Below are 14,419 nucleotides of genomic sequence, written 5' to 3' on the forward strand. Positions count from 1 at the left end.
CTTGCCTCCAGGACATCTTTTCTGGGAAAAGAGGTGGGGGAACTCAGTGGGTTGCCCTTGGAGAAAATGGTCACATGGCTGGTGCCCCCACCCTCTGATCTCCAGACAGAGGGGAGTTGAGATTGCCCTCCGCGCTCATCAAAAATGATGATAAGAATGATAAAAGCCCTCCCCAACTCACCCTTGTGTTTATTTAAAATATGTTTTTTTGGTAAAGATTGAAGGTTACAATTGAAAAAGCGTCCATGTTGGTGTTTCTGTTGCAGAGGAATGCAACTGCATGCTACAGCAACCAAATGCGTAGCAAGCCTTGCTGGTGATTCCATCTTGCAATCAAGGTAGGGTAGCAGCCCCTGCGTCATGGAATCCTATGGCAGAAGTGCAGAGAAAAGTCCCCACTCTTTTAGCAGAACAGAAATGATGTAAAATGAGCTTTCTCTGCATGAGTGCCTGTCCAGTCATGTATCTGGGGCTGGGCTTAGAGATATGGGGCAAGTTCTTGCATACTGTTTTCACTATGGATTGTTATATAGTTTCAATACTGTTTTTAATGTTATGCAATCCACTTCGAGTTCTAGCTGGGAGGGCAGGGGGGAAGAAAGGAATATAAATGCAATAAACAAACAAATGTTACAATTTTTTGGAAAATATATTTTGGCATACATGGGGTTAATTTTGTTTGTATTTCCCTCACTGATCCACATTCTAGACTACCCAGGCTTTTTTTCTGGGAAAAGAGGTGGTGGAACTCAGTGGGTTGCCCTTGGAGAAAATGGTCACATGGCTGGTGGCCCCGCCCCCTGATCTCCAGACGGAGGGGAGTTTAGATTGCCTGGAGCAGCATAGAGGACAATCTAAATTCCCCTCTGTCTGGAGATCAGGGGGCGGGGCCACCAGCCATGTGATCATTTTCAAGAGGTTCTGGAACTCCGTTCCCCCGCGTTCCAGCTGAAAAAAAGCCCTGGAGACTACTGTAACATGCCCTACAGGGGATGCCCTTGAACTTTGCTCAGAAACTTCTGGAATTGATATCTGGAATAAACCACAATTTTAAGATTGCTACACTATCTTCCTATCTGTTTCCAATTTAAAATCAAGGTGCTGTTTTTTACCTTCAAAGCTCTCTGTGGTTTTAAACCCACATTCTTGAAGGACCAGCTCTGACTGAAAGAACCCATTCAACAGCTCCAATCATATTTGTTTATATCATTTATTTATTAAAACATTTTTACCCTGCCTTTTCTCATGGTTCAAGGCAGCTTACAATAATAGCTTTAAAACATTTACAGTTAAAATAAAATAACTCACAAATCCCTCCATCCCCCTCTTTAAAAGACACCTGTCATTGAAACCCTGTCAAAATGCCTCACAGCGCCTCCTAAAGATGTCTAACGGGAGCTCCTTTCACCTCTTCCAGGAGCCCATTCCATAGAGCAGGAGCCACAATAGACAAGGCCTGGGCTATGGTTGGTATAAGACGGGCCACCCTAAGGGGTGGGTTAACTGGCAGGCTGCCTGAAGACCATAGCTGGGTAGGGTTGGTGGTCCCCCAGTGAGGGTGGGGATCCCTCGCTCCCACCATCTGCCCCTCCACACCACCCACCTGTCCAGCGCGGGGAAAGGTGCAGGAATGGGCCTCTCAGGGTGCGCTCCCAGCGCAGTGCGATGATGTCACTCCCAGGTGTGATGTCATCGAGCAGGCCCCAGGAGTGCTCCCAGGCTTTGTGCCCTGCGCAATGACATCACTCCCAGAAGTGACAAGACATCATGGAGGTGAGTGCCAGTTTCCCCCCACCCTCACTGGGAGGTTAAAGGATAGGGAACAGGGACATATGGAATCACCCAGTCCACGCCTCCTTTCCATCTCCCTCCTATGTCCAAATCTGCCACTGCTCAGTTTCGAGCCTTCTTGAGTGGCCCCACTTCTGCGGAATACCCTTCTCAACCAAGTTAGGAAGTAGGGTTGCCAGTCTCCAGGTTACAGCTGGAGATCTCGTGGAATTACAACTGACCTTGAGATGACAGGGATCAGTTCCCAGGCAGAACATGGCTGCTTTGAGGGTGGGCTCTATGGCATTATACCCAACTGAGATCACTCCCCTCCCCAAAGCCCACACTGTCCAGCTTCTGCCCCTAAAATATCCAGAAATTTATCCAACCCGGACTTGGCAACGCTATAAGCGCCTTCTAGGAAACTATGTAATGCAGAGCTGATTAGAAGGGCAACACTGCTAAGCAACGCTGATAACTGACTATTGTGTTTTATTAGCTCTCAACTTTCCATGTTGTTTTATGATTTAAATGGATTTTTTAAAAACCACAATGCTCCCCCACTTGAGTCCTTTGTTGGTGAAAGATAACTCGAAATGTCATAAATGAAACTGAAACACAATCTGACAGATCCTCAGGACAGATTATTCTCAGAAAAGTGTAAGGATCTTCAGTCCTGGTCCCAGTAAAACAAAAGATATCTCAGTAATGATGAAGTATGCGCATTTCTCCCATTTGGAATGCTTCTCTAATATTGACAGGCAAGGTGGAGCAAGTCCACGATACAAACTCCTTCATAAAGAGCCTGTTTGTTACTGGAGGGCTTGATAAACATCACCCCCACCCCTCCACCCCTCGCAAGAAGACTTTTCTCACAAACACTGCTATAGCCATGGCTACCTGGCAGAACGTGCTCTGTGATGGACGATGAGGCATCAGAGATAAACGTTCCGTCTCCTATTATGTTCGGATCATGTTCTCTTGGCAGCTGTGGGAAACCGGGCTGAGGAGCAACTTGGGAGTTCGGGGGATCTGGCTGAGTTTCATGCAGCAGTTTCTTGGGTACTGAAAGAAGAAGGACGGGATCGTTAGGATAGGTAATAAAGTGAACTGCAGCATAGTCTTTCTGGCTCTGACGTGATCTAACGAGCCTGCGAGCAGCCCCAACGAAGCCGGTCCAAGGTGCTTGTGTAATCGGGCAGAAATGCGATGGGTGGGTGTGTGCCAATGCCAGGTGGCTAGATTCGTCATCGGGACCCGGGCACAGTCAAATCAACCGACAAGTATAATTTTGCCAGAAAGGAAGATAATTACACTCAGGCAAAAGCCTTTGGATCAGGCAATAGTGAAAGCAGTTGGGCCTATAGATTGGACTGATCGGAAAGACAGGAGGAAAGTTATGATGCACGGGAGAAAGAACAGGGTTTCAGATGAACTGAGGGATAACAGGGAGGGACAGGAGGCCACGGGAAGTGGCAACACCCCTGACATTCCACCCAGGCTGCAAAACTGCATAGAACAGAGTGGCACGGTTGTAACTGCAATACTCAAAAGGTGTAGAACGTCCTATTTCAATGCACTAAACATTAAAAGGTTAACAGATGGAAGATTCAGAAAACTCTCCAATTGTATTTGTTGCATGCAGAGTTCCTCGCACATGATTTAATGTTCAGCATTCATCCAAAGGGGTCTCCCTATTTTAACATGGAAGTACAGGCTTGCAAAAGCTTCCCAGCTTCGCTTGTTAGTTTATGCATGAACACTGAAGGGAAACTGAGAGCCAGTTTGGTGTAGTTTGGTTAGAGTGTCAGACTCCGAGCCTCTCTACATGAGACATCTGACACGTGAAGAACACATGTCGGGAGATGCAATGGTAGTCAGGAAGGGTAGTTTTAAAAGACAGAGCTGGCGGCACGGTTGCTGAGAGCCAGTTTGGTGTAGTGGTTAAGACCAGCAGGATTCTAATCTGGAGAACCAGGTTTGATTCCCCACTCCTCCGCTTGAAGCCAGCTGGGTGACCTTGGGTCAGTCGCAGCTCTCTCAGAATTCTCTCAGCCCAACCACCTCACAGGGTGATTGTTGTGGGGATAATAACAACATACTTGGTATACCTCTCTTAGTGGGTGTTAAGTTGTCCTGAAGAGCGGTATATAAATAGGTAGTTGTTTTTGTTTTTGTTGTTATTATTTAGGGCAAAGGCTTTGCTATACACTGGAGGTGTGTGAAAGGACTGTGAAATGCCAGAAGGGAAAGATCAGCCCTCTCCAGGTCCAAGCCCAGCTCTGGAAGGCAGCTCCTCGATGCCCTCTGGTTGCGATCTCACACAGTTTTAGACTGGAGAGGTAAAATTGACAGAGCCTTTGGGGAGGCAAAGTTGAAATTAACAAACCCTCTGAGGAGTGATCTCCGCCAGCTCTGTCTTTTTAGACTATGCTTCCCATCTCCCTACACTTGACGAACACATGCCGAGGCGTCTCATGTACAGAGACTCTCTGATCTGGGAGAATTGGGTTTGAATCCCGATTCTGCCATGAAACCTTGCTGGGTGTTGTCGGGCCAGTCGCATGATCTCAGACTAACTTACCTCACAGAGTGGTTGTGAGTATAAAATGGAGATGAGGAGACCCAAAATGGCTCAACAAAGAAAGCCACGGCCTTCAGTTTGTAAGATGTGAGCAAGGCTGTCAATGATAGGATGTTTTGGAGGGCATTCATTCACAGAATATCCATAAATCCGAAGTGACATGATGGCACATATTACACACACACACACACGTACAGGCACCCACCCACATCTTTGAGGATCCTGGGAATGGGGAGAAAAGCCCCCTCAAATGCCAATTCGTGCCTCTCTGCGCCTTCTCTGGAGGTGAGTGTGTTAATTGTCAAGATATATAAACATTAACTCTTCGTTGCTTGAAACTGGAGGTTGAGGCTTCCCTGGGTAGATGGAGGTTCTTTGGAGAGGCAGAGGAGAATTTTATCCCAAGGAAGGAAATGGCTTTTTGAGCGATTTCCTAATATAATTTAATTGAATGCTAGTACTGAAGAATCTGACTCAGGTTTTTAAAATGGCAGATCATCTGCTTTTGAATCTGATTTTTTTAATAGCCCTAAGATGAACAGAGATGAACACTTCTTACCATGGTAAGCTCCGGTGCTTAACACAGGCAATGTGAAAAGTCAGAAAACGTTGGTGAGTTCCAGCTAACTAAACAGCATTACAAAACAGAGGAAGAGGAGTTAGCCGTGTTAGTCTGTGGTAGCAAAATCAAAAAGAGTCCAGTAGCACCTTTAAGACTAACCAATTTTATTGTAGCATAAGCTTATGCTACAATAAAATTGGTTAGTCTTAAAGGTGCTACTGGACTCTTTTTGAAAACAGAGGAAGGAATCGGTGCATTTCAGCATGTTTTTCTCCTTACAATCCCCCCCCCCGACTTTTTGTTTAGTAAATGTATGCACTGCCCCTCCAGAGACTTGCTCACAGTGGCTGTTTCTAACACTACTGATAAAATTCCCCATACAAGAGTTTCCCCAGCTGTCAATGAAACACATCACTTTGAAAGAAAAAAGGATTTGACAGAGGCATCCTCTTCGATTAAAAAGGGCATCAAGCCTGACCCACCTGAGTTAAGTAAAAACAAAACTCTCCCTTCTCCAGAGCACAAGAACCAATACACAACCCAGGGCTTTTTTTTCAGCAGGAACGCGGTGGAACGGAGTTCCGGCACGTCTTGAAAACGGTCACATGGCCAGTGGCCCTGCCCCCTGGTCTCCAGACAGAGGGCAGTTTAGATCGCCCTCCGCACCATGCGGCGCGGAGGGCAATCTCAACTCCCCTCTGTCTGGAGATCAGGGGGCAGGGCCACCGGCTATGTGACCCTTTTCACTGAGGGCGATTTAAACTTTAAAAAACTCCCCCCCTTGTTCCAGCTGACCCAAAGTGACATCATTGTGCGGTCCTGAGTTCCATCACTGAGTTCCACCACCTCTTTTCCCAGAAAAAAAGCCCTGACACAACCGTTATCTCCCCACTGTTGGTTTTAGACAGCCTCCAACATGGGGATTTGTTGACCTAATTTGGATTGTATTCATTTTACAGTACAATAAATATGTTGCACTGGAAACTCCCCCCCCCCCCCCGTTTCCACAGCTCATCTCCATTACCCATCTGGCTGCCAAACATCCAAGTAGCAAAGCCACCCCTTTCAAAGCTGAGGGGCCATGGCGCAGAATTCGAGCATCTTCTTGGCATGCCAAAGGTCCCAGGTTCAACTAGGGTTGCCAGCCTCCAGCCAGTGGCTGGAGATCTCCCGGAATTACAACTGGTCTCCAGGCCACAGAGATCAGTTCACCTGGAGAAAATGGCTACTTTGGGGGGGTGGACTCTATGGAATTATGCCATGCCAAGGTCTTTTCCTCCACAAACCCCACTTTCTCCAGGTTTCACCCCCCCCCCCCTGATCTCCAGGAATTTCCCAACTTGGAGCTGGCAACCCTAGGTTCAACCCACAGCATCTCCAGTTTATAAGATCAGCTAGTCGGTGATGTGAAAGACCTCTGCCTGAGCCGCTGCCAGTCCGAACAGAAAATTCTCACTTCGATGGACAAAGGGTCTAATTCAGTAGAAGTCAGCTTCCTGCGTTCGTGTGTATTCAAACTGACACGCAGAGCTTCTCAAACGAAAAGAGCTCTGAATGTCAGTTTGAAGAGAAGTCAGTTCTCTTCTCAGATGAAAAGAGAACTGACATGCAGAGCTTCTCAAACGAAATGAAAAGATGCGGCAAGGACAAAAGTATCGCGGACTGCACCACCTCTGAGGTCAGAAGAGGCTCCGAGCAACAATGCACTGAGAAAAGGGTGAGAGAGCCAGGTGAGCAAAGCACCCAGGTCTGGAAAAGGTGGGTGCCACCTTCCCTGCTCAGCCTCTAAATACCTTTGGCTGTTTGCGCCAAACAAACAGGGCAGCAATAAATCTGAAGGCACACAACAGTCCAGGGTAGGAAGTCAAGGATGCGGCCCATATCCCCTTGTGGCTTTGTGGACATTTTTTATTAGACGGGAAACAAAACAAACCCAGCGACTGGAATGAGGCCAGCCGCCTGACATTAGAAACATCCTACACTCATTAGGTGACCACACACAGCCAAGGCCCGCTTTCAAACAAAAACACTGGCTTGGGTTTGGGGGGGGGCACGAACCTTTTGATATTTGAGCTTTTGTCAGCTATTCTAAGACTAAGCAAAAATACTTAAAAGAAACTAGGGGGGTGGGGTTCCTCCCTCTCTTTTTACAGAGATGTGCCCAACCACTTCTAAACTGAAGTGACTCACAGAGCATATGGTACCTCCGTTTTCCTGAAAGTCCAAGTTGCATTAGGCCATTTCTGAGAAAGTATCCTATTTACGCCGCCTGTTGTTCGTTCTACCCACTCACACATGCCACACATGTGTTCAGAGCACACAATAATACACTTAACCTTTTTCTTGAAAAAACTGCTGTCTTTTGAGTCATACACCTCATACGATTGTACTGAACAATTTCAAGCATTTGAGGGGGGTGGGGAACAGGTTTCTGAGAGCGTCACTGGGGTTGCCAGGTCCAGATTGAGAAATTCCTTGAGATTTGGGGAAAGGAGGTAGAGCCTGGAGAGGGCAGAGTTTGGAGAGGGGGAAAACATCATTAGGGCATAATGCCATAGAGTCCTCCACCAAAGCAGCCATTTTCTCCCGGGGAACTGATCTCTATGGCTTGGAGATCAGTTGTAGTTCCAGAAGATCTCCAGCCACAACCTGGAGGCTGGCAACCTTTGCATTAGCAATCCAACTGGGATTCAGAGGTTCAGACTGAGAAATGGAATGTTCATAATAGTCATTGCTGCATGCTGAAAGGACCTTAGTCCTGTTTGACATGCTCTTGTAATGCCTGAACGGTCTGAGTAGGGTTCCCAGCTCCAAGTTGGGAAATTCCTGGAGATCTGGGGGGTGAAACCTGGAGAAACCTGAAGAAAGTGGGGTTCGGGGAGGGAAAGGACCTTGGCATGGCATAATTCCATAGAGTCCACCCCCCAAAGTAGCCATTTTCTCCAGGTGAACTGATCTCTGTGACCTGGAGACCAGTTGTAATTCCGGGAGATCGCCAGCCACTACCTGGAGGCTGGCAACCCTAGGTCTGAGCCACATACACAAGCAACTTAATATTTTGAACCCTATAAAGTTATATGGGGTACAGGTGTGAGGTGCTAAGTATAAATGTTTAAATGTTTTAAGTCCCTTGAATGGGAATGCATTGACAACATGGGTGGTTTCCACATTGCTGGTGCGGCTCCTAAGGGCAGCGACAACAGGGGTTCCACACGGCACGGTTCCCTGCAGTTTCCCTGCCCCAGTCCTTTGGCCATGGCCTACCCTGTTTGTTTGTTTTTTAAATCAGCAATTGATTATGATTGTAACCAGGGCTTTTTTTCTGGGAAAAGAGGTGGTAGAACTCAGTGGGTTGCCCTCGGAGAAAATGGTCACATGGCTGGTGGCCCCGCCCCCTGATCTCCAGCCAGAGGGGAGTTGAGATTGCCCTCTGCGCCAAGCGGCGCGGAGGGCAATCTCAACTCCCCTCTGGCTGGAGATCAGGGGGCGGGGCCACTAGCCATGTGACCATTTTCAATAGGTTCCGGAATTGCATTCCACCGCGTTCCAGCTGAAAAAAAGCCCTGAATATAACCTGGACAAAGCCCCACCTCCTCTGTAGGAGCCATAATATTATAACAACTCGTGTACCAAGTTCATTTTAAAAAAATGAATGCTAGGAATTCAGAGAACCTGGCATACTTGTTGTTATAACATTCTATCAATATAACAATATTCAATGACCAAGTAAAAACAAGGAGAGCAGAAAAAAATGGCTGTAACATAGGCTTGCCAGCCTCCAGGTGATAGCGAGAGATCTCCTGGAATTACAACTGATCTCCAGGCAACAGAGACCAGTTCCCCTGGAGAAAACGGCTGCTTTGAAAGGTGAACTCTATGGAATTATACCCTACTGAGGCCCCTCCCTTCCCCAAACCCCCATCCTCTTCAGGCTCCGCCCCCAAAATCTCCAGGAATTTCCCAATCTGGACCTGGCAACCTTACCGTAACAGGTCAGGGGAAATGGCTGCCATATAGATAGGAAAATCCAAAGACAGCAGCCAGCCAGGTTTTACTGTGATCTTCCACAAAACCAGGGCTTTTTTTCCAGCAGGAACGCGGTGGAATGGAGTTCCGGAACCTCTTGAAAATGGTCACATGGCTGGTGGCCCCTCCCCCTGATCTCCAGACAGAGGGGAGTTTAGATTGCCCTCCGCGCTGCTCGGTGGCATGGAGGGCAATCTAAACTCCCCTCTGTCTGGAGTTCAGGGGACAGGGCCACCAGCCATGTGACCATTTTCTCTGAGGGCAACTCACTGAGTTCCACCACCTCTTTTCCCAGAAAAAAAGCCCTGCACAAAACTTTGCAGCAAAGCAGGTTTGAGAAACATCAGAGAAAAGTCGAAGAAAGCCCAGAAGGTACACAAATACACCACAGTGCTATGGGGAAACAAGAGGGGGAAAACCCTTTTACCAGCAGTATTGTACCAGGACAAATAACACATAGGGAAACAGACCCGGTCTTTTTACATTCTCCTACTAGATAAGCTGGTAGAAAGTGGTAGAGGGGTTGTATTGGATGATGGAGTACTCCATGAAGGGGGGGAAATCCCTTCCTCTCGAAAACTATCAGTTCAAGGAGAGAACTAAACTAGGCCCCTTCCACTTGACTCGTGGTGTTCTATAAGTGAGGTATTTTTATATGAGAATAATTTGTTCATATGGTGGTACTGAAACGGACCGGTCTAAGAACCCTGTAACCACGTGATGAGCTCTTTGTCTAGACCGGGCCTGAGTCACCAGTGCCTTGGGCACCACTGCAATTCATAATTAGACTTATAAGACTAAGAACTCAGTGAAAGTCAAGAGAAGTCTCTCGGTGCTGGGGCTGATGAGTGATTTTGGAACTCTAATTAATCCTAGAGGCAAAGCCCGTTGTTTGTTTACATTTTGTTTGAAGCTCTGAAACATGAACATTTAAGTGTGTGCTTCAAAAAACTGAACTTAAAAAAAAATTATGGAGTTCTTCTGGATTGTGCCAGCAGAAGTCTATACAATCTGTGGAAGTTGTCTAGTGCTTAACAAAATGAGAACACCTCGTGTTTAATTCTCAGCATCCAAGCTTGGTCAGAAGAGTGGTCTAGTGGCCATTCAGATCAATTTGTCAAGGCCACTGAATGGAAGCTTACACATGAGGAGGAAGGCAAAATTGGTGCAGGGAACACAGTTCTTTTAGGGTCCTCCTTGGGGTCAGAGTGATACAGCCTCCTGACATGCACCAGAACACTGCAGATACAAGATGCCCGTGTGGATCTGATACACTGCTGTTGGAGAGTGCTGTGATTGGCTGTCGAGGTAATGGATACCATATGCTCTGTTGTAGCAAAGAGAAAAAAGCAATATGTCTGGGCTTTCCACGGACTTCCATTGGTTTGTATTTACTTACAACACCTCTTTTGGCTCCTACAGAGGAGGTAGGGCTTTGTCCACGTTATAGAGTTGCCACTCTCCTTACCTTCAAAGCAAGGGGTGGGGTGCCTTTCCTTCTTCTTAGTGAAATTACTTTGGGCTGGATTGGCACTGCTGATCCCCCATCACTTCCTTTTTAAGCAGGAAGTGACATCAGCAGAATGCCTCCAGAGTGCACGGAGGGTAAGAAGAAACTGGCCAGATATATATAGGTGGTGAGGGGAGGGGGGAGTAGATGAAAATCAGTTTGCTTCTGGTAATGAAATCAGTTACTTCTGATAATGAGATAACCATTCATAATCTCTATTCAATCCAAGTCTGACTGAGTCAAATTTACATATGAATTCCAATCCAGCAGCTTCCCGTTGGATTTTGTTTTTGAGAGGTTTCTGTTGAACTATGGTGACCTTTAAGTCCTTGATGGAATGTCCTGGTAGATTGAAGTGTTTTTCCACTGGTTTCTGGATGTTGCCATTTTTAATGTCAGATTTGTGTCCATTTATTCTTTTGCGCAGAGGTTGGCTGGTTTGTCCAATGTACAGAGTAGATGGACATTGTTGGCACATGAGGGCATATATGACGTTGGAGGATGAGCAGCTGTAAGAGCCAGACATAGCGTAGTTGAAGCCATTGGGTCCTATAATCGTATTTCCTGGGTAGATATGAGAGCAGAGTTGGCATCTGGGTCTGTTGTAGGGTCTGGTACCTGTGTTGGTGACTCTGCTAGCTGATTCATGGTTGTTAGTGAGAAGTCGTTTAAGGTTGGGGGGCTGTCTGTAGGCAAGGAGAGGTTTTCCACCCAGGGCTTGTGAGAGAGAGGCATCATTTTCCAGGATGGGCTGTAGATCACTGATGGGTATGAGCTGGGAACTATAGGTGATAACCAGTGGTGTTCTGTTGTTAGTTCCTTTAGGTTTGTCCTGGAGGAGGCTGTTTCTGGGTACTAGTCTGGCCCTGTCGATTTGTTTCCTCACTTCATTTGATGGGTACTGTAGCCCCCAAAATGCTTGTGAATCTCTTAAGTGGAAGACCCTATCCAGAGCATTGAAGCAGATACGATTGTAACATAAGGCTTCCTTCCCATGGGTCCAAATGATGAAGATGTCATCCAAGAATCTTAAGTACAGGAGTGGTTTCAGTGGATGGGAGCTGAGGAAGCATTATTCCAAGTCTGCCATGAATATGTTAGCATATTGTGGTGCCATGCGTGTGCCCATAGCTGTGTCGTTAACCTGTAGATATGGGCTGTCACCAAATTCGAAGTAATTGTGAGTACAAAGTGGCAAAGTTCAGTGGCGAGGTGTGCTGTGGTTTTGTCCGGGATAATATTCCAGATGGCTTGCAGTCCATCTGCATGTGGGATATTGGTGTACAGAGCCTCCACATCCATGGTCGCTAGAATGGTGTCATCTAGTAGGTTGTCAATGGACTGTATTTTCCTGAGAAAGTCGGTGGTGTCCCATAAATAGCTGGATGTGCTGGTTGCATAGGGCCTGAGGATAGAGTCCATATATCCTTAGACTCCTACTGTGATGGTGCCAATTCCTGAAACAATGGGGCATCCCGGGTTACCTAGTTTGTGGATTTGGGGTAGTAGGTAGAATGTTCCTGGCCGTGGTTCCTGGGGTGTGCCCGTATGGATACGCTTGTGTATGTCCATGGGGAGCGTCTTTAATATTTTATTGAGCTTCTGTATTGCTCTGTAGGGTCAGAAGGTAATGTTTTATAGAATGTTATGTTGGAGAGTTGTCTCTCTGCTTCTTGTATGTAGTTATGTTTGTCCTTGATGACAACCATGCCACCTTTGTCAGCTTCCTTGATTACGATGCCAGAATTATTTTGGAGGCTGTTTATGGCATCTCTTTCTGCACGGTTGAGATTCTGCTTTAAGTGGTGTTGTTTGTCAATTATCTCAGCCTGGGTACATCGACGGAAGCATTCAATGTAAAAGTCCAATGAGGAGTTGCGGCCCCCAGGGGGTGTCCATGTGGAATTCTTTTTTCTGGAGCTTTATAACAATGATTGTGCATTGCTGGGTTGGGAGGGTGATTGCTGCTGTGATGGTGTCTGTTCAACTTTTTGTTCAGCGTTTTGTTCAGCGGAGTGGTTGAAGAATTCCTTCAGTCTTAGGCATCCAAAATAGGCCTCCAGGTCTCCACAAAGTTGTATGGTTTGTATGGGTCTGGCTGGACCAAAGATAGTCCACGTGAGAGTACAAATTCCTCTGCTTGGCTCAGTTTGTGGCTGGAGAGGTTGATAACGTTGCTAGGTGGATCTAAAGTAGTCTTGTTCCCTGTTACATGCAGATGTTTTGAGAGTTTCTTCTCCTTCTTCTTCTGTAATTCAGGAAGTAGTGTGCAATAGATGGTTTCTCTGGTTTTTGTAAAAATCTGCCAGCTCCTGGTTTGTGTAGAGGGATTGTTTTTTATGGAAGAGTATAGTTTGGAGATCTCTTGCTTGATCCTTTGTTGTTTGCTGTACATCAGTCCGATTAGGTGAATTAAGAGTTTCCTGGATAAGGTGTTGCAGAGTTTCTCACTGTAGTCTGTGCAGTAAGTGGATTTAAGTGGGTTCTTCACACACAGTCCCTTGGGTAGAATGTCCAATTTTTTGCATATAGAAAGTAAGATGATGTCTGTTTGTATTTGTGCCAGTTTCTTCATGAGGTTGATGGATTTCCTCTCCATTCGGCTGAATGCGGCGCTTTCCATGGTCATAGATCCAGAGGAGTTAGCCGTGTTAGTCTGTAGTAGCAAAACAGAAAAGAGTCCAGTAGCACCTTTAAGACTAACCATACTACAGTAAAGTTGGCTAGTCTTAAAGGTGCTACTGGACTCTTTTCTGTTTTGCTACTACAGACTAACACGGCTAACTCCTCTGGATCCAGAGTGCATGTGCGCCATTTTTCATGGGCTCCAGACAGCCTCCCAACGCTTTTGCCCCACCACCGGCCAGGTGAGCAAGGGCAGTGGGTGGCAGGTGGGGGGTGGCAACCCTACTGCATTGGGGGAGGAAACCTAGAATCAGGATTAAGCCAGTCATTCTCTGCTCCCCCCCTTACCCTGTGCACAATGCTCCTTATTCTTTTCATTTCCACCAATGTCATTATGTTGTCTGCCCTTGGCTTTTATGGTAGTGTTAAAACTTTTCTACAGCACTATAACCTTGGAGTTATGATATAAGAGATTTAGTAGCCTCCCTAACCTTGTCCTGTTGACATAACGAGGACAGGATTTGAAATCCTTGCTAGCCATTTCTGAGAATGTCTACTGCTGTACATTTTATCCTCAAAGTTGCAACATTCAGTTGAGGCTGTTTCTGACTAATTTAACTTTGAACTTTTGTCTTAGACTTTCCCTTAAGATGTAATTGGAAGTGAATTATTTGCTCAAGGGTGAACAAAATTGTTTTGATGGGTTTTTTGAGCTTGGGTGTTTTTTTCCCCCAGTGCAGATTTTTTTTTTTTGCAGGAGGATTTGAAAATGTTCCTCAGTGTGAAATCACAGGAAATACCAAGAAACAAAATGCTGACATCTTAATCTGAGATACTCAGGGTAGTTTGATCAGAGGCCTGGGCTTAGAGCCCAGAGCCATCACCAGCGTGCCCCCAAACAAAGTGTCTCCTTAGGCCCACCCTACTATGAGCCAAACCCAATCCAAACATTTTAAGACAAATTACATGACTGGACAAGCTTGGTGGGCCCTTATGTATGTATGTACGTATGTATGTAATCTCTATGTGACCTCTTTAGGATCCCCGGTGGGGACAGGGATCCCCCGCTTTTATCCTCCACCACCTGCCACAACTACCTGGCTGGCAGGGGGGAAAGGCACAGGAACGGGCCTCCCAGGTACACTCCCAGGGTGGCACAACAATGTAACTTCCCAGGACTGGCATCACTGGGCCACCCCAAAAGAGCTCCCATGCTTCCCAGAAGTGACATCATCGCGCAGGCATGGGGGACATGCATATGAGGAGTATGATGGAAGCAGTGGAATGGTAAGCACCAGGTCCCTCCCCCCACCAGGAGCGTAAGGGGACCTGGCAACCCTAG

General features: G+C 46.6%; 1 protein-coding gene across 1 annotated transcript in view; it reads right to left on the bottom strand.

Moving 5' to 3' along the window:
* Window positions 1–14,419, bottom strand: part of LOC129323971 (protein eva-1 homolog C-like) — a 166,919-nt gene that overhangs the window by 21,188 nt on the left and 131,312 nt on the right. Inside the window, exon 6 of the mRNA XM_054970858.1 lies at window positions 2,671–2,835. Coding sequence (XP_054826833.1) covers window positions 2,671–2,835 — 165 coding nt within the window. The remainder of the gene's footprint in view (window positions 1–2,670; window positions 2,836–14,419) is intronic.

Source organism: Eublepharis macularius, chromosome 1 (assembly GCF_028583425.1).
Source record: "Eublepharis macularius isolate TG4126 chromosome 1, MPM_Emac_v1.0, whole genome shotgun sequence".
NCBI classification, from domain to species: Eukaryota; Metazoa; Chordata; class Lepidosauria; order Squamata; family Eublepharidae; genus Eublepharis; species Eublepharis macularius.